The sequence below is a fragment of the Leptinotarsa decemlineata genome, unplaced genomic scaffold (genome assembly GCF_025532065.1).
Source record: "Leptinotarsa decemlineata unplaced genomic scaffold, Ldec_3_MD MMD2_tig00026299_RagTag_RagTag, whole genome shotgun sequence".
NCBI lineage: Eukaryota > Metazoa > Arthropoda > Insecta > Coleoptera > Chrysomelidae > Leptinotarsa > Leptinotarsa decemlineata.
In genome coordinates, this window is record NW_027412676.1 from 9,267,738 (window position 1) to 9,288,375 (window position 20,638).

The 20,638-nt window shown below is 32.1% G+C and overlaps 1 protein-coding gene across 1 annotated transcript; it reads right to left on the bottom strand.

Annotated features, from left to right (window-relative positions):
- Positions 1-2,725: 2,725 nt before the first annotated feature.
- Jasper (JIL-1 anchoring and stabilizing protein) lies at positions 2,726-20,501 on the bottom strand. Its single transcript, XM_023169309.2, has 12 exons — positions 20,075-20,501; positions 19,965-20,020; positions 17,099-17,270; positions 16,923-17,042; positions 16,724-16,862; positions 16,133-16,268; positions 11,714-11,867; positions 9,748-9,784; positions 9,071-9,672; positions 8,799-8,931; positions 3,128-3,177; positions 2,726-2,993 (listed from the first exon to the last, which is right to left on the bottom strand). Exons 1-12 carry the CDS (start codon positions 20,147-20,149, stop codon positions 2,913-2,915), a joined length of 1,755 nt encoding a protein of 584 aa, XP_023025077.2. The 5' UTR covers positions 20,150-20,501; the 3' UTR covers positions 2,726-2,912.
- Positions 20,502-20,638: the final 137 nt, after the last annotated feature.

Consider the following 20,638-nt stretch of genomic DNA (forward strand, 5'->3'; position numbering starts at 1 on the left):
GGAGAATTTACTCTTTGTAATATAGCACCAGTATAAAATACCATTTTGTCAACAGCATAGGTTTATATTTTGTATCGCAACCTAGTCTCATCATAGCCTGTGCATTACTTGATTGTGGATCACAATCGAGCTTCATTGGTCAAAAATTGAATTTACCCACGGAAAAGACCAACATGACACTGTCAGGTATAAACGGTAAAACTTCTTTCATATATAAAAAATATGAAATCAAAATAAAATCCATTCATAACTCTTACTTCATTCGTTTTGACATGTTTTGTTATAGATAAAATAACAAAGGCATTACCAAAAACATACATCAATCATAACAGTAACCTGAGATTCGATGAACATGTTAAAAAACTGTCTAAAAAACTATCCTCTGGGTGCTATGCCATTAGAGTCATCAATAATGAGGTAGGATTTGCAGAAGCAAAATCTGCCTACCATGCATTAATTGAATCGCATATAGGTTATGCAATTGCTTTTTGGGTGCATGCAATAAAAATTTATTACAGATGATCCAAGTTGTACAAAAAAGAGCCATTAGAGAGCCCTCTTCAAGATTAAGAGTCGCAAATCGTGCAAAGAATACTTTAAAAATCACCAAATCCTCACAGTGATCTCTATTTTTATATTGGAAACATCTTGTTTGATTCATAAGCACCGTGACCTATGTAAAGGAGCGTCATCGTCTTACAATACTCGATCTTCCCAAAACTCGACTCTTATGTTGCCTATACCCAAAAGTCGCCTCGTAAAGGACTCTATTATATATAACGGCTTGAAAATATACAACTACCTTCCAGCAAGAATTAGGGAAATCAAGAATTATAATAGATTCAGAGGTAGTGTGAATATATATATATATATATATATATATATATGTACCATTATTTACTCTAATTTGATCAGATCCTTTGTTTGTACATCTGTAAGTGTTATTTTAACTATATTTTAACATACATCCATGTACGACAACTGACTTTGTCAACAAGAATTGTATTCTTTCGACAATAAAGCATATTCTGATTCTAATATTCTGAAACATTTCATTCAACATCAAATTAGCCAATTCTGATGCTTGATACACAGAACTAGTCCTTTTATGGCATGATAAAACTGTTGACGATTTGAATAATAAGATATTCAGAGGCGTAAATGTAATCAAATCTTGGTGCGACTTGAATCTCCTTTCATTTAATGTAAGAAAAACAAATATAGTAGCTTTCAAAATATGCCTCTAGAATATGAGATGATTGAAAATAAAGATTGCACAAAATTTTTGGGCCTTTTTATCGACAGTAAATTGAAGTTTGAAGTACACAACCGACTGAAGAATAAAATCTTCTCAGGGTGCTATGCAATGAGAATTATTTCAAGGGAGCTTGGTACTGTCTCAGCTTTGAACGCATATTATGCATTAATTGAATCTCAACTGAGATATGCCATACCTTTCTGAGGGGTATGTAACTCCAGTTTGCTAGATTCAGTACTTGAACTGCGAAAGAGAGCCATTAGATATGTGTTCAAACTAGGACCATACAATTCTTGTAGGCAGTTATTTGCAGAGAAAAAGATATTGATAGTTGTGGCTCTTTTCTGATACACAAACATAGTTCAAAATTTGAAAATATTTCTTCTTATCGTAATACTGCAAAACATCTAAAACTAACTTGAAATTACCCTTTCCTTTCTTTTCCTTGGTAAAGGACTCAATTTTCTATAACGGCGTTACACAATGTATAACCACTTTCCATCTCATTCTGAAGAGCACCACGATAGTATTGAAGGCTTTAGAAAATACACAAAAAATCTTCTCGTGAGCAGACCCTATTATATTTTGCAAGAATTTTACAATAACTTTCAATCAAAAATGTGAACTGTTTATTCTTTTGTGATTTTATTGCTGTTATTGTATAGAATACTCACTTAAAGCGATTACTTATTAGTTGAATAATTGACAAAATGGTCTAAAAACACTTTTTATTGGTATTTTATTCATTTTTTTTACATTTACTATATTAACTAAAAATTTATTTATGTATATATACGAAATGTTCAAATATCAATTTCTATAGGTGCACATTTATTTTGTTTATATTTATATCCCTGAGTGTACTGTCTATATATTATTTCTGTACTGTGTATCTTTTACTTTGTCAACAAAACTAGACTTTTTCGACAATAAAGTATATTTTGATTTGATTTGTACAACTTTAGACCTGAAGATACGTTTGAGAACTGGCACTTTTCTACCCTTCTTATTAGGTAACATATTAGAATTTTTAGGCATTTATTCACCTGTCAGTTTGGAAAAGCAACACTAGCAACCTATCAGAACAATTGTGGGTGAATACTTGCGTGATACAGAAAACATAATATATTCAGTTGTACTTATTAGTACATTTCCAAAAATTTGTACAGTACCTTCGACCATCGCTGGGTTGAAAAAATCACAAAACATCTACAAGTTGATTAAATAAGTTTTTGTCGACTCACTATGTCAGATCGCTTAGTATGTTGAAATTCTTTCACCTGTTATGTATCTAACACCAAAGTGCATTCAGTTGCACACCTAACTAGGGTGCTATGAGGTAAAGAGAGCACAGGGAACTATTTTATAACATTGGAGTCAAGTGATTATACTTCTGGATGGTGTTCATGGCATTATTTCTTCTTTTGATAATATTGCTTCAAGATTTACCAGAAACAAAACAACAAATAATCATCCTTTTTTATTTAAAAAAAACTGATCAATAAATTTATGCTAAATCAAACAAGTTGTTTCAAAAATGACATCTAGTAAAAGATATGTTTAAAAAGGAGAATAAACATATGACGAATAGACACCAACACAATTCATAGTTATGTACAAAATTAGTATCAGATAATAAAAAATTGTGCAAATTTTAGCTTTCCTCTGCTGGTATTTCAGATGTTCCATTGATAGATGTATCTTGTTCATTGTTTGCAACTCCACTGGAATTCTCCTAAAATAAAGACAACTTGTATTTTCCACTTTGTTTTTACAGTATGTAGAACAATATTTTTCAAAATTTAGGATGAAAATATTAATGTAAAATGCCAATGGAACAGTTAGCTAGTGTAACTTGGAGCTATTTACCTTTTCAGTTTCCTTTTCCTCTAGGCGATCAAGGAAGGCTTTGCGAGACCCTGAAACAAATATGTGACTTGATAGTCTTGAAATATTTCTTATACTATGAGCAGATTTATATTTTCACAGACAGCCGGGCTACACTTTTAGCACCAATGAACCCAAAAGTTACGTTAAAACTGGTTTGGAAATGGAGTGAAGAAATGAGGAAACTGACAGATAGGAATACTGGGTACCAGGACACTCTGGTGTCACAGGCAAGAAAAAGGTTGGTGAATGGCCAGACATGGATCATCAACTCAATATCATCAACTGAACCAAATGTGAAGGTATCAAAATCTTCGGTATGGAGCGATATTTGGAAGTGGGGTCTATACTAGGAAAAAAATCAATAAACTTCTCATAACGCTGCAGTGCTTTTGGGACGAATCATGCGTATACGATTATGACATCAAACCAAAGTCCAATCATCCTGATGAAAGAGCCCAGACCAAAAAAGCACGCCAAGTTTGATCGAATGTCCAGGTTTTGCATACTGTTTTCTTCAATTACCGTGGCACCAGAAGTTCTTGCCACATGGTTGTACGGTCAATTATGCGCCGCTTCGAGAAGCAATAAAAAGAAAGTGTATTGCTTACTACGTATATAGTAATCAAGCTTCAAATACTGTATTCATCAGATTTGCCCCCCTGCGACTTTTTTATGTTCTCAAGATTGAAGAGACTCATGAAAACATTCAGCACTTTCACATATTTTTGCCCTTCCACTTTATGGAACTCAAACTCTCAAATGATTCTATATTTTTTTATAAATATTTTTGATATTGATATCGATATCAATTGTATATGATGTTGTTATAATGTGATCAATCAGAAAAGACTTTTTATAATTTTTTTTCTGGAAATGTTATTAAAAATGTTGAAGTGCTTACTCCAGAGTAATTTAGAAGGATTATTATTGTTAATAGCATTATTACTAGTAGTTTCATTGTCCCAAAGATCATTTCATGATAAGGGACATACAGTGTATTTCTTTAATGGCCCTCCCCCATTATTTTTTGAACGGGTCAACTCAAAAAATTGAAATTTGGGATAATGAAATTAGTGCATGAATACTTTATTTTGAAGTAAAATTGACAGATGAAACTTTCAAGATGGCGGTTGGGCGCCATTTGGGGAAAAATTTAATGGAATGGAGGGTCTTGTGACACATCTTTTTGAAGCTCCTGACAAATGCTTCACAACCCTAAAATATAATGTCAATATCTTCAACTAGTACAAAATGGCGGAACTTTTAATAATTGCCTGAATACATTGGCATTTAACCACATAATATGAGGTAATGAGCTTGAGGTCAGTTCAGAAGATGCTCGAAGTGGTTGCCTTGGAACTTCTTAACAAATGAACAGTCTATCAGATATTTCACGCCGAACATTTTCGAACACAGTAACGTCAATATCTCTACAAATATTTATTATTCTCTACCATATATCCAATATTGAAGCAGGTTCAGTTTCGTACACCTTTTGCTTCAAATTGCCCCATAAAAAAAGTCCAAAGGTGTTAAATCTGGCGAGCGGGCTGGCCATTCTGTAGGATCTGAACGGCCAATCCAACGACCGGGAAAAGTAGTATCCAAATAGTTTCTTACTTGTCTGGAGTGATGTGATGGTGCTCCATCTTGTTGGAATACAATATCCATATCGAATTCATTAGGATTCGCTTGGATGATTTCATTGATGAGAGGGTCAACAGTAGTTTTCAGCATATTCAAATACAGTTCCCCTGGTAAATTTTGATCAATAAATAGAGGTGCTACAATAGGGTTTCCCAATATTCCTGCCCAAACGTTAACTTTTTCTGCATATTGGGTATTTGTTTCCCGGAAAACGTGAGTGTTGGTGTCACTCCAATAACGGCAATTTTGTCTGTGAACATTGCCGATTAAAAAAAAAGTACATTCGTCACTAAAACAAATATTGTGGAGCTAAGTGGATGCCTTTCAATGGTTTCCGTCATGATTTCGCAGATTTCTGTTCTTCGATCAGGGTCATCTTCAGTTAATTGGTGTATCATTTTAATTTTGTAGGGATGGTACCTATTCTTCTTCAAAAGTCTCCACACAGTAGTAGGAGATACCTCATGAACATTCGCGACGGAATAAGTAGACTGTTCAGGATTTACTACCATCTCACCAATTATTTGCACTTGCTGTTCTTCCGGAATGGACGGATGATCTGGGGGCTTTTTGTTATGTACACTACCTGTAGTTGTGAATTTGGATACAACTACTTCCCTCAAATATTTTCTACAGATAGGACGATTCGGAAAACGTTCATTGAAAATCCTTTCGGTCTCGTGAAAGTTTCGCGTCGCACCGTAAATAAAAATCGCTTAATTTTTTCCCAATGGACGAGAATTGACCATTTTAGAGATTGTTGACGTGGTACCTTTCTACTAGTAAAATCGAAAACTGAATGAGAATATTCTAACTGAACATTGATGTTCATTGTTGTGCTGACATTTTTTGTTGTTTTTATAAACAAAAAATAACAAACCTTATCGGGTTGTTGGAATTACCATATGACAGATAAAAAGGAACATTTCTAGAAATATTGATATTAAAGTGTTTGTCTTCAGGAAATTATTAAATGTTCCGCCATTTTGTAGTAGGTGAAGATATTGACTTCATATTCTAGGGTTGTGAAGTATTCGTCAGGAGCTTCAAAGTGATGTGTCACAAGACACATCACTTTGAAACTCTCAAGATGGCGCCCAGTCGCCATCTTGAGAGTTTCATCTGTCAATTTCATTTCAAAATAAAGTATTCATGCATTTATTTCATTATCTCAAATTTAATTTTTTGAGTTGACCCGTTCAAAAAATAAAAGGAGGAGGAACATTCAAAATCTACATCTTCAAAAATAATACTTTTGAAAGTATACATTCAATTTATGTAGATTTTCATCAAGGATGTGCAGAAAATCATTCAATTTATAGGAAAGAATGATGGTAAAACTAATAAATTTGATAGGGGATGTGCAAACTTGCTTGTTCAGCATCACTAGAGATACTCGTATTTACACCTTGTAGTAAATGAGGAAATACTGGGTCAATGAGCAGGAACATTAATTTAAGGCCTCAAGCCTCAACGAAATGAGCAGATCAAAATGCTCAGACAGCCAGGCCGCCCACAGGGAATTGATGAACTCAAGAAAGGCATTGAGCCTATAGTAAAACCAATAATGATTGAGAGTAAAGCGCGTTGTCATATCTAAATTTTACGTTACCAGTTTATAGCAGAATCAAAATATAGTAAGCAGTAGAGTTGTAGGTTGTGGCAAATTATAGATAATACACAATACTAGTGCGATTAAAAGGTATTACTTATGACAAAAATTAGTAATGAGCTTGTAATGAGTAATACTTATACATTTCCTGATTACTGATCAGTTAAAATTCATTATTTTCTGTATAGTGTTAGATATTTATTACAACTAGTGGCAACGCTGTTCGCAACGATATTTCTGTCTTTGTCACTTTACCGTAACTTCCATCTCATCGTTGCAGTCCTCACTAATGTACTTGCAGCCATGAGCGTATCATTGGTTTGTGAATTATACAGCGTGAATTGTACGTTTTACAGTTAAGTTAGTCAGCAATCGACGTGTTGTGATAACAATTGGTGAAAATAATAGTGCTAATAAGTGTTTAAGCGTTACATAATTATATTTCTACACCGTTCTCAAACTACTCAAAAAATGGGAGACATGGTCGGGCCTTCCACGTCGAAAAAGGTAAAACGGTCGGAGTCTCGGTCAGTAAGAGAAAAAAAAAATTGTACTGCGAGTATTTCACTGTCTTGAAAGAGATCATCAGCCACCAAAAGATGACTTTGTGCATATGTGCTGTAATTCTGCGTGTGTACCTCCGAATAACCAACCGGGCATTTCTACATCATTAAGTTCCACAATTACAAAAGATAAATTAGTTGATATGTGCTCTGATTATACCGGTGTACCAAAATCGTCAATTTACAAAATACTAAGAGAAGCAGAAATTCATGGGGACGTACAAACGCCAAAAACTAGTAGCGGACGAAAAAAAAATCAAAGTTGATGAAGAAGCCAAAACCAGTATACGCAGAACTATTCACAGTTTCTTTTTCAGAAATGAGCTGCCCACACTACAAACAGTTCTGGAGGCACTTAGCGATCATGAATTGGTCCCAAAAATGGGTAAAGAAACTTTTAGGAAACTTGTACACAAAATGAAATTTACGTACGGAAAAGTTGACAGGAAAAGTATTCTCATTGAATGTCAAGAAATAATAGCATGGAGAAGAAACTATCTAAAATAAATTGACGAATTTCGGAAGCTCAAAAAAATTGTACTTCATGGACGAGACATGGGTTAACCAAGGACATACGGTCAATAAAGTATGGCAGGATGGTAATATAACAAGTGCACGACAAGCTTTTATTGAAGGTTTGTCAGTTGGGTTAAAACAGTCATCTGGAAAAGGTAGTGGAACCTGGGTCTGTCATCGTCATGGACAATGCCCCATACCATAGTCGACATTTAGAACCATTACCGAAACAATCATGGAAAAAAGCAGCAATTCAAGAATGGTTAATTAATAAGAACATCCAATATAACAAAGATAGTTTAAAGGCAGAACTACTTCAGCTAACAAAATTACACACAAACAAATATAAAAAATTCGCAGTGGATAAAATGGCGTTAAGTCGTGGAATTATAGTTTTAAGGTTACCACTATACCACTGCGAATTAAACCCAATAGAATTAATCTGGGCGCAAGTAAAAGGATATGTGGCACGAGAAAACAGAACATTTAAATTAGTGGACGTGCAACATCACCTACAAGAAGCTATTCGAACTGATTCTGCAGAAGACTGGAAGAAATGCATGCAGCATGTTTTAAAAGAGGAGCAAAAAATGTGGGACGTAGACAACCGTATTGAACACAATATTGAACCAATCATAATTCACTTTGATGATAGCGGTAGCAACAGTGACGAATCTGAGGTTGAAGATTAGACGAAAATTTGTACATTTACATTTATATTCTATTATCAAAAATTTGTAATTTGTATTTTCTAGTACTCCTGACGATGAGTTCAAGTTACTCAAAAGCTTGAGAATAGTTATATAGAGTTCACTTATCAATTGCTACAACCCAATAGTGAAAAAAAAGTTTTTTCTTTCATTCCTAACCCTCTCAAAAATTAATAAGCACGCCCCCGATTTGCTGTCAACTGGGCTTACTTCTACTCTCAATCATTATTGGTTTTAGTATAGTCTGGAAATTTCGTGAAGAAATGAATTGGTCTTCAAGATTATAGATTCTTCATACTGGGCGCCAAAACATTTAGGAATCACAGGCAATGAAAAAGCTAACGAGGGTGCTAGACAATAATCATCAACTCCATACATGGTCTCCGAATCAACTATGGGGATACCAAAATTAGGAAATTTCTTCAAATTGTCTACCAGATTTGCATAATCTATCTGTTAAGTGTATTCATGTCTACATAATGTTTTTAGTCATTAGCAATGATTAAAATATTAATTGAGAAGTTGCTGCAGATGTGTATATTACGTATAGATAAAAATATTTGTTTGCTATAAAATTTTAGAAAATTGGGAAAACAACTCACTTGGCTCTGTGCACAGCACAAAGACTTCTGCCTCGGTTAAATCCAGGTCCTTACAGTCTGCCCTAAACTGACTAGCCAATTCAGTGAATCCATCGAAGAAACTAGTTGAATTTTCAGGTAACTTTACCACTTTCTGAAACAGTAATTATTACAAATATAACCTCATATGAAGAAATTGTTCCTTGGCAAAGCTGAAACTATTTTCCAAGATTTCTGTCACCCCCTTGTGACAAGAACTAAGCATATAATTGATTTTATATCAGCATTCTTACCTTGAACTTTGCATAAACATTTTCGGCCATAGCCCTAACTTTTTCAGCCTGACTTGAAAATTCAGTCAAAGATTCGTCAGACATGTTCCATTCCTTTGTATTTCCAACATACTTGCGCAGTCTTCTCACCATCTCAACAATATGCAAATGTTTTTTCAGCATTACATCGTCAAATCCAATCTGGCACATTTTTTCCAAATAACCCAAGGCTTCCTTCGGATTAGCCTTGTCTAACCCCAAACAATTCTTTATCTTCACGTCCAGATCAACAAGGTCTGCTTCTAGTTTCAACCTATCAATTCTGAACTTTTTTGCCTCGATTTCTTTCATATACAGAGAATGTTTGATGTCTTCTGCTGTTTGCTCGATATTGGGAATAAACAATTCATGGTTGTTCACTATAGTCATATCGCCAGCAAAAATTTTTGACTTAGCATCTAAAACACGCGTAGCAACGGTTTCGTCGTACAAGGCACGTTCATATTCATTTGTAAACTTGATTGGCCAATTTAAATGAAGTTTGATACCGCCCATCACGCCAGAGGGGAGTTTGACAGGTAAGACTTGACTAATAAAATCCTCTCTAGGTTCCACAGGTTTCTCTAAAATGTTTCCTTGTTTTCATAACATCCACATCTATTTAACAAAATTTAATAATAATAATAATCTATATTTACCTTTATAAATTGATTCAAATTCCTTGATATGATTGGCCTGAAAAAAAAATATTCACTACAGTAAAACATAAGTAACAATTTTCCAATAAATAATTTTTTTGTTCACAGATGAACTTTTCATGGTCTATGAATGTATGAAAAGTGGTTATTTTTCTATGGAGTATAAATGGCATAGAAGAGAAAAAAATTAAAGGAGATTCATTATACATAGCACAAGCAAGTAATGATCAATAATAATAATAATCATTTACCATATGCCATGACCCAAGTGAATATCAAAACTATAATTTAAACTGAAATTTAAATATTGTGTGAAGAAAGAGATAAATTGCTACCTAGTGAATTTTCAAATGAATTTGGTGTTTCCATTGTGGGTACATTCTATAAAAAGTTATTCCAACATAAATTTCCATTGACATTACGTCAAAAGTAACATGAGCAAAAAAAGTCTGTACGAAATATAAATAGTCCAGTACTTATTGAAGATTCAGATGAAGAACCTACAGATTTTGAAATGTATTCGAAAGAATTAAAAAAAAACAAATGGCAAAAGATGGATGTGCTCCAGTTGTATTAAAATGTCTGTAGGTTATCAATATTACAGTAAAGTAAAAGAACATGTATTGAAAAAATAAAAGAATTGCAGTAATCCATTAATTTCATGGCCAACAAATAAGATGTTAAAAGTGAAAATAAAGAATTGTTAAAACTTGAAAGAAATTAAGAAAGAAAAAACTGAATTGATTTATGAAAATAAGCTACTGAAAGAAGAAATTGGTACCTTAAAAAAAGTAATCAATTCTCTCAAATATTTTGTAAACACTGAAGAACAAATGAAAATACCAAAAGTCTTGGAATTGGTGAAGGAACAATAGTAATTTATTTTAATGGAGAATTGACCAACCGAAACAAATACTTGCTGGGAAAGGCAGAAAATGTTAAAAGGAAAGGTACAGAAATAGAAATGTATATATGATGAAGATATTCAAAACATTTTCAATGCTAAATGCTACATAACAGACTCGAAATTGATACATATATCAAAGACATAGGACTAGAAATGGGGTACAAAATATATAAAAATACTGCAACGTCTCTTATTAATCAAGCTAAAGTAGAATTATCATAGGTCTGAAATTAACAAAAATTGTCAGTCATCAGTCATTTGTCTGAAAAAATTATGTAATGATAGTAAAAATGATAAATGATTTTAGTAATGTGCATAAAATATTGTAAAAGGGAAAGATTCAAGCCAAAAAAAAAACAAAAAAGAATGGCATTACTTCTGGAGTTTCGAAAACATTAGGTGATATAATAGCAAAACCAATGACCTATTTAACATATACTATTATATGTATAGGGCTATTCTAAAATTATTCAAAGTTGGAGATATAAAACCTATTTTTAAAGTGGAAAACAAGAAGATTCCATCTAATCACATCACTAAAGAAGAAGTCCAGCAGCAAGAAAATTTTATAATAAACTACAACATTGAATACAAAATACTCTAATAAAAAATTCAAAACAGAAGTTAAAATGTTATTAGACCCGGAATATTATTACATTAACGAATATCCTAATAATAGAAGTGATATTGTGTTGTAAATCACATTTTTTTGTATTTACGGAGATTATTTTAAAATGATGATGATGATTGTTATTAATTGATTAATCTCGATACCAAAACTTTTTGATTTGGAAAATGTCTGTTTCGCATAGTTCCTCTGAAGTCCCTCAGAGAGAATTGATCAATAAATCATTTCGGATTTATTCCATGCCCACAGGTTCCAGTTCTTCCTTTCAAACTGATTGGAATTAAAAATCAAATTTCTAGAGATATTCAAATCTTTGGGATTTTTTCAATGTTTGTATTATCTGCAACTTTCTGCCTTTTGATTAAATCAATTGTGATCAATTCCTATGTAGGAATTACCAGAACTGGGGAAAATTGTGTAAGAATACTTACGTAAGTAATATTATTCTTTAGATACTTTTCGGAAACAATTCCTATTTTGAAATCTAGAGATTCAGCCTTTTCTTCCATTTTTTCCTGAATTTCCTTTTTGTCAAGATCCTCTTTGTTTTCAACTGTTTTAGATCCTATTGGAACAAACTCAAATCTGAAAAAATACATCTACTTATTTGTATTTATAAATGCAGAACTTTTCAAATTGTTGAAACTTAAATACTTCAGGAAGAAAAAAACGCACAACAGATTTACATATTGATGTAAAAACTCTTTTTTTTTGTCAATATCAACAGTTTGGTAAAACATCAATTGTTACTGGTCTGAAGGAATCAGAATCATGTTTCTTCCAAAGCTACCTTTCTAATCGAAGTCAAAAAACTTCTATACGATATATTATTGGGAACAGTATTATTTTCTTTGTATATAGCAAACTTTTCCAGATATCCAAATTTTGTAGAGTTCACCAATATGTGGATAATACATAAGTAAGTTTATTCTTCGAGCAACTGATTTTAAAGTTCCAATTTATGAAAGGCTCAGTCACTTGTCTTAAATGAAAAAAAAAATAACATAACTGCCTTTGTTTGGACACAAAAACACAGCTCGGAGTCTGGATTTGCAGATCAATTTAAATGATAAAAGTACTGGAAACTTGAACAAGAAGCAGCAATTATATATGATGAAATTGGTCGATACTTGATGAAAATCCATAACTAACACGTATTCAAAAAACACTTCATCATTAGATTTCTAAACAATTTTACAAAAACGCAACACGTGTTTCGCCATACAATGGCTTCTTCGGGCATGTCTTTACTGTAGTAAATACATTGTATGGCAAAACATGTGTTGCGTTTTTGTAAAATTGTTTAATGAAAATCTCACAATGAAGTGTTTTTTGAATACGTCAATTAAAAATTTATTGAAAAAATGGTATACCAAGTGAAAAGCTCTTTATATGCATAATGACATTATGAACACTGGAACAAAACTATTACTTTTTAATTCGTTGTATCTTTCCAGTTTTGCTTATTGTGATGTTATTTGATGTCCTGCCCTCACTACCAAAGACATGTTGACCCTACAAAGATTTCAGAACTAGTTCATACTCAGCTACTTGGAGATTCTTAGAAATCATATACGCTTCTTTAGATAGTGATAAGCATGTTGTTGTTGTTGTCACGTGCGTTCGATTGTTTAAATTTTAAATTAATCGAGAACAAATTATATAATCTAGGATTTAGAGGGGACTTCCTAGAATAGATCATTGACTTTCTTACAGATCGTATGATGTTCGTCAAGATTAAAGATATGAAATCAGACTATCATGATATATGTTCTGGAGTTCCTCAAGGCTCTGTGTTAGGTCCGCTGATGTTTCTGTTGTTTGTAAATGATCTGCCTACTTATTTCATCTGTAATGAATATGCTCTCACTCTTTTTGCAGATGACACGTCTTTAGCTGTATCAGCAGAGAGTCAGGAGGAATTTAAATAAAAAACAGAGGAAATAATATCACTGTTCTCAATTTGGTGTGAAATGAACAATCTGATTGTAAACTTGACCAAAACAAAATATATCTATTTTAATTTAAAAAACGATCTGAAAAAGCAATCGCTTGCCTTACTAATCAATGGAATGGCAGGCATGCACAAGCTGTACAAAATTCCTTGGCGTTCATGTAGACAACTGTTTGAAGTGGTCTGACCATATCACAGTTGTATGTAAAAAAATCAATCAAGGGTATTATGCAATCTCAAGAATTAAGAATTGTATGCCTTTACACGCCATTTCTTATGTATATTACAGTCTGGTCTATAGCCATCTAAGTTATAATGTGATCCTATGGGGAAACAGTGTTGACAAAGATAGGGTTTTCATTGCTCAAAAAAAAGTTATTAGGAAGATACTAGGCATCCCTTGGAGGGAATCATGCAAGATATTTTTCATTAGTCATCAAATTTTAACCTTTCCCTGCATCTACATCTTTAAAATACTTTTATATGTTCGCGAATGTATAACAGACTGTACTAAGAACTCATTCTATCATAGCTACCCAACTCGATATGCAGAGGAGTTGAGCATTCCTAAACATAAAACATAAAATTCGAACATTCCCCCAAATATATGGGAATAAAATTATTCAATCGGTTACCAGACCATTTCAAACAGATGAACACTGTAGCATTTAAAAAAGCAGTTAAAACATTGCTTCTTTCTAAGGCCTACTATAGTATTGGTGAATTTCTCTCGGACCATCTAGACTGAATGATTTCATGCGGCTTTGGCATGACATATTCAATTTTTATAACTACAATTGTTTTAATTTTTGTAATTCTGACTTTTATTGTATAAATTTTTATAGTATTATTTTTATCTACTGATCTACAATTTTATCGTTTGATGTGATTTTCATGTGCTTAATACTGACCTATCCTATACGTTTGTCAACGTCTTTAAGATGAATAAATATTATTATTATTATTATTATAACATTCATAAATTTGATACATAAGAGACTCGTTTAATAAATGGAAATCGTTTAATCTGCCAAAAAAGATTTATACTACGTAATTCTGTCTTGTCTAATCGTCAAAATAAACTGGGCTGTTATATACATAATTTCGGAATTACTTAAAGTGTCATATATACTCGATTACGAAACAACATTTAGCTTAAAGTATATGATACCAACACACAAGAGCAGTTATTCAAACAACCTTTTTTATAAAAAGCTGTTGATATTATTTAATAGTGATCCGACTGATACAATTGAAAGCACCCAGTCAAACCACTTTTCAAAATACTAGTCGAATCCAATCTTCGTGGAATGCCAATTTTTTTTCTTTTGGTTCATTTGGGCGGGTGTATAAATAATAACTTTTTTGTGTTGTGGATGTATGAGTATTATTATTATTATGATTATTATTTTAAGTTTCTTCATTCTAGAATGCATGTTTAGGGTGATATAAAACAAAGCTGAATTTGCTATTTTGCATAGAATAAAAATTAATATCACAAAAAGAAGGTAGTGTTACCAATGTTTTGAAAGCAAAAATAAAGTCAACAAAATTACAAAACTCTATTAAAATAATGTAATATGGTACTGAGTGGTATCATCAGATAACAAATCTCAGAAAATTAAAAATAAAATTTCAAATCATATGTCAATTTGACAACAATGCCTTCATTCTGGCTCAATATTGTAATGAAAAAGTTTCTTGCTAAATTGACCATATTCAAGTCAAAATGGTTGTAAATGTTTCAAGCGTTTCATGAATGGCAATACTGATATTTGACATTTAATATTAAAAGGAAGACTGTAATTTAATTGAAAAATTTTTAAGTTGATATTGTTTACCTTAAGACAACGAGTACAATGTTCAAATGTTTCAATTAAAATCACAGAAATTACACATCTTCTTCATTATATTTCATATTAAGTATCAAGGTAACCAATCATGAAACACCTGAAACTGACCAAAACATGTATAGCCATAATGTAGAAAATAAGTATGCAGTTCAACAGTTATAATGATTTGCAGCCAATTCTATATTCCAGACTATGCAAAACCCATATTTGCCGCTGAATAAAAAACATTTATTTCTCAAAAGTTTATAGACCTGAAGTTCATGATTATCTCTAATTTGAAAACTGGTTAATCAAATTGACCAATAACTATTCAAGCAACTTTTTATGTTATTGTAAAATACCTGTGAAATTTCTGTTATTTTTTTCCAGGAAAAAAAACACTCTTGAAAGAACTCAGATGCATGCCGCTTTTTTGAATCCTAATTATGAATAACTTCATCAATATACATCATACTAATCGATTCCACTCTTCACTCTTTTCAAAGAACACACCTCAGTATAAGAAAATGTGGATATTTTCTTTTTATGAAGACATCTATGGGATTGAAACAAACTTAAATATTGCCTACTAAGATTAAAACGATAGACCCACAGCGGGCTATTGCAAAGTCATAATTTGACATCGAACCTCTGAAATCATTTTGTCTTTATCCGCAGCCTTCACTGCTAGGTAACTGAATATATAGCAACAATGTTTTTGAATTATTTTGTTTGTGTAAATTTGTGTTTTTTTATTAATGTTCATCTGAGAAACACTAGTATAGACTAGTATTTTTGTCTTTCATTTCGCAACTCATCAGATACATTGCGAATCCACATTCAGAAAAATATCAACTTGCATTAAAATGGCTCAAACATGAACAAAATAAATTTGGGTAAGTTTCGAAGACAAATAGAAGTACTTTCGTTAATATGAAATAAAGAAATCAAAGTTTTGAGTAGTGTAGTAGAACTTCAAGCCTCTCTAACTTCATCAAATTCACCATGCACAGATAGAAAAGTGAAGATGTAGTGTTTTGAATTTACATGATTGAAATACTTACTCTTTGGCCTTTGACGACTCTTCATTATCAGTATCCTTTTCTTTCTCCTTCTTTAGCTTTTGATTTCGAGGAGATTTTTTTACTGGAGTAGCTAGTTCAGCTTCCATCGTTTCATTTTCTTCAGAGGTAATGGATCCTTAAATATATTATTCTTATTTACAATTATGAATGTGATATCGTTAGTATTACCTTATCTAAATGTTTTTTTATTATAGATGAATTAGATTGTGACAGTTAGAAAGAGATAACAATTATTGTGATAATTTTGAGATCGTAAGACATTAGATATCTGATTATACATTTTCACAAGCGATAACATAAAATCGAACAATTTGCACATTAACAATTAGATGAATAGCTCAAATAAGCATTATAAAATCATATAGAATAATAAAATTGAGAGAACACTCAAAAAGAAAGTCAAAACGTTTACGAGACAACATGTAGGGTGAGATTGGACAATGAGAGGCTGAAGAAATCTAATTATTCATAAGCATTTGCGAGTCTGTGAATACAAGATAGACAGCTATGGTTTTGTATTGACATTGATAAGGCCAAGCTAGTTTGAATTTTTGAATAGAAATTATTCACCTTCATCTGGTTTTGATAAACGGGCAGATTTTTTTGCAGGTGAACCTTCTGTAGGTTTTCCAGAAACAGATCGATCTCTTTTAGTAGATTTTTTGTCTTTCGGTGTACTGGCAGGAGTTTCAACTTCATTCTGAGATGCCTAATAAATGAATGTATTTCAATCAATATAAAAGTCATTGGTAAACATCATAATACTCACTTCATTTTTGTCGCTAATTGATTCATTTGAGTCTGAAGATTTTGTTGTTAGTTTATCTTTTTTCAAAGTTTTTTTTTCTTTTGCTGATACATTGAGAGGGATTGAAGAGTTCATAGAAATCTAGGATAATAATAATACATTTATAACATTTTCAAAATTTTAAGGCATTGACTTACATTAGATATAGAGTCATTAGTATCAGGATTTTCATCTCCATCACCTCCATCTTCCAATATGGCAGCTTCTATCTGTTCAAAGGCGTCAACGTAATCCTTACGCTTCAAGGGCTTTTGAAATTTTTCTTTATTTTTGGTGTAATAGGAAAGATCTTCAATTTTGATTACACCTCTAAAAAGAAGAGAATAATCTATTAATATTGAAAGAAATGTCCATATATATATTTTGAAACAAAAAACCATACAAAATTTCATATACAATTTCAGCGAGTGGAAAAGTGACAACTTATAAATGGCAAAATTAGCAGATTTATGGTGAGAAGACTATTTCACAAATAATTCTGCTGGATGAGTTGGAATCTAGAGCTGGATAAAATATTTTCAGTTTTTTATTCGACTGAAGATTTGACAACAAATCTATTATAAGAGAGAAGACTTTTGTATCGATATATTATTGAACTTACATGTTCAATTTTAAAACATTTGCAAATACTTCCTAAGTAGTGTTTGCAAATGTATATAATTATAAATACATAATTATAATATAAAAAAGGAGGTGTTATTGAGTGTATATGATTTAATTCAAAATGAAACGGATTAGTCCGAACAGCACAGAGTTAAATCATATACACTCGATAACACCTCCTTCTTTATATTTATATCCTGGACCAGGAAGTCACGCAGGTAGCTGCTTCCGTGGTGACGTTAGGATATCCTAGAAATTCTAGGTCTCCTAATTGAAATCACAAATGTGCGGTAGGTTCCTGTAATTGACTCTGTTCGTTTGTGCTATTTTCCCCCTTTTTTGGCAACCAACTGTTTCTTAAAGTTATAAAAAAAATGAAAATTACAATGTTTTAATACCACTTCTATTTGTAACTAATGTTACTGCAGTTTAATCCTATAAGGACATTTTCAAACAAATACAATATTTATTTGAAAATTTCTTATGGGACGAAACTGCAGTAACATTAATTACACAAGTGGTATAGAAACATAGGAAGTTTTATTTCTCATTTTTCATGATGATCTCACACCACATAGTAACGACTACATCCATCAATTTATTATTAGTCAATCAGGCGTGACTTTTAATAATAATAGTGATCCAATAAGTCAGAAGTCTTAGCCAAATAAATACAGGAGACTATTTTTCTTGGCTCATTGTATCTCAACGTAATTTTCAGACCCAATGAATATTATCTAACTTTGTGGAGAGTGGTCGTCACATCCACCGAAACTACTGGATCTTAGGAAGAAGGGTCCTAACCAAACAATCTTTCAGAAAGTAAACAGGTAACCCCTGCAGGTAATACAATGTGACATACAAAAACATTACATTTCACATACTAATATTACACCAACATTAAAAAATACAAATATTAAAAAATTAGTGTGCCGACATAAACTTCGATTTGAATATTGCAGCAGATATGTTGAATAAGTCTGAGTCATCAACCTGGTGGTTTGCTTCCCTCATCAGTCCAGAAATGGAACAAAAATAGGCATAACTTCTCGAATGAATATGTACTAGGAACATCTCAGAATTTATATTGCCTCCAAACATATAAGTTCTACAGAGTTGACTGGTGTGTTTAGAAAACAGTAGTTCCGAATCCAACCCCAAGTCTAAATTTTATGATACATCAAACCCTGCAATATTGATGTTAAAGTTTTGATACAGCAGATTGAGCTTCACTTTTGAGGTGAAAAGTATGTTCAGATTTAGAGGGGGGAGTCAACTTCAGATTATTTGCAACAGTTATTTTACAGAAAAAAAAATCTTTCTCAGTTTCATCAATGGATGAAGAAATGTTGTCAAGTGAAATGTAAGATAGTTTAAAGTATTGTCTGTAAACTAATGAAATATGAATTGTTTAATAACATTTCTTCAAGTGCCTTTTTGAATATTCACTTTGTAGTTATTCATCAAATACTTTTTGGTAGGTGATTGAACTTCTTTCTTGTCTTATACATTAATACTTGTTTACCACAGTGCTTTTATGTGGGTGATGCCAATGTGGTTATTACTTCTAATATTATAAACATGTGTGTGATAATTAGTATTGACTTTGAAATAGACAAAATTTTCTTTTTTTTTTTACAAATGATCAGATGGTGCTGAAATCTTTTAAAGTTGCTCTATAAATGTCATTTCCGTATGTCGACAGATCTTTCCCCGTACCACCTTGCTTCATTTGACACTTCACTAAAAGAATATTACTGTTCAACACTTCAGTATATATACGTCTGAAGAAGCTATTGTCTAACGAAAAATGTGTTGAATTTTTGTAAAATTGTTTAGTGAAAATCTCACAATAAAGTGTTTCTTGAATAAATTATGGATTTTCATCAAACATCAGACGATTCTATCTAATATAACTGTTGTATAGGTGAATCAGGATATGAAACATGTTGAACTCTTTTGAAAGTTTTACTAAAAATATTGTAATGGATAATATATCAATCTAGTTAATTTGGGATTGACTCAACAAACTGCTCCAACTGAAAATTATCTTTATAGTATCAAGAGCATCAATTTGCATAAAATCCACTTCGGGTGAAAACAGAAGTCTGTTCTTAGTCTTTTCATTAAAAACTGTTTGGTTTGTTAAAGAGTAATCTGTAAGGAATAATCGCACAATCATCTCAGACTCGACAAAAGCTTGTCGGCAAATTCCTATTTATCTAGGGTTCTTAATCTCTTAGCTAAAATTATAATGCTCCTTTCAGCTTTTGGATTACCCAGACACTAAACTAAAAAATAGTTTTCATCAACCAATCACCAGTCTCTGAATTTAATGTTAACTAATGCTAATTCCAGTTGCATAAAGCGGGTCCTAATCATGTTCCACTCTATACTTACGTTTCTTTGGTTCCATAAAATTCAACATTAAATTTCTTTCCATTTTCTGCTACAATCTGAAAAATGTTCGTAAGTGAAAACAAATAACACGAATACGAGCTCAAACTTACGTGTGCAGGCCACGGAGGGTATCCTTTTACTTTAGCGAAAACTTTATCACCAACTTTGAAATTAGGTTTCTTCATCTTTGTTTGACCAAACAAATATTACCATATATGTTGTAGTACCAAAATAATTAGTTTATGAATGTATATTCGTTATTAATTGAAATTATGAGTTTGAAACTATAAACAAGTATTCTGAACTTTCTTATTTAAACAAAACATCAACAGCCTAAAAATTTCATGGCGCCCAAATCAGTTAGACGTATACGACATGCAACATTTGACATTCTTTTTTTGACGTAATGGCCTGATCTACTATGCTATCCGGCCAGAAAGCTCACTGCTTATTCAAGAGTCACGTCACAGAATAGAAAAAAATTGGAACTTTAAGGCTGCGCCTTTGATCTTCATTTGGTGTTTTCAGGGGAGACCATGATGACTTATATCTTCGTCTAAAGTCGACTATATTCCGTAACCCTCCCTATATATACGAACTTTCTGGCACAGTATAGTAATGATGAATATGCATAATTACTAGGAATTAAATGAAAAAATACTTGTTTTTAAAAT

Excerpts from the sequence above, each read along its gene's own strand:
- Jasper (XM_023169309.2), bottom strand. The coding sequence starts at position 20,149 with ATGAAGAAACCTAATTTCAAAGTTGGTGATAAAGTTTTCGCTAAAGTA. Across the intron at positions 16,863-16,922 it reads CAATTAGCGACAAAAATGAA|GCATCTCAGAATGAAGTTGA; the intron begins GTGAGTATTATG and ends TTCATTTATTAG. Across the intron at positions 16,269-16,723 it reads TTTATCAAAACCAGATGAAG|GATCCATTACCTCTGAAGAA; the intron begins GTGAATAATTTC and ends AATATATTTAAG.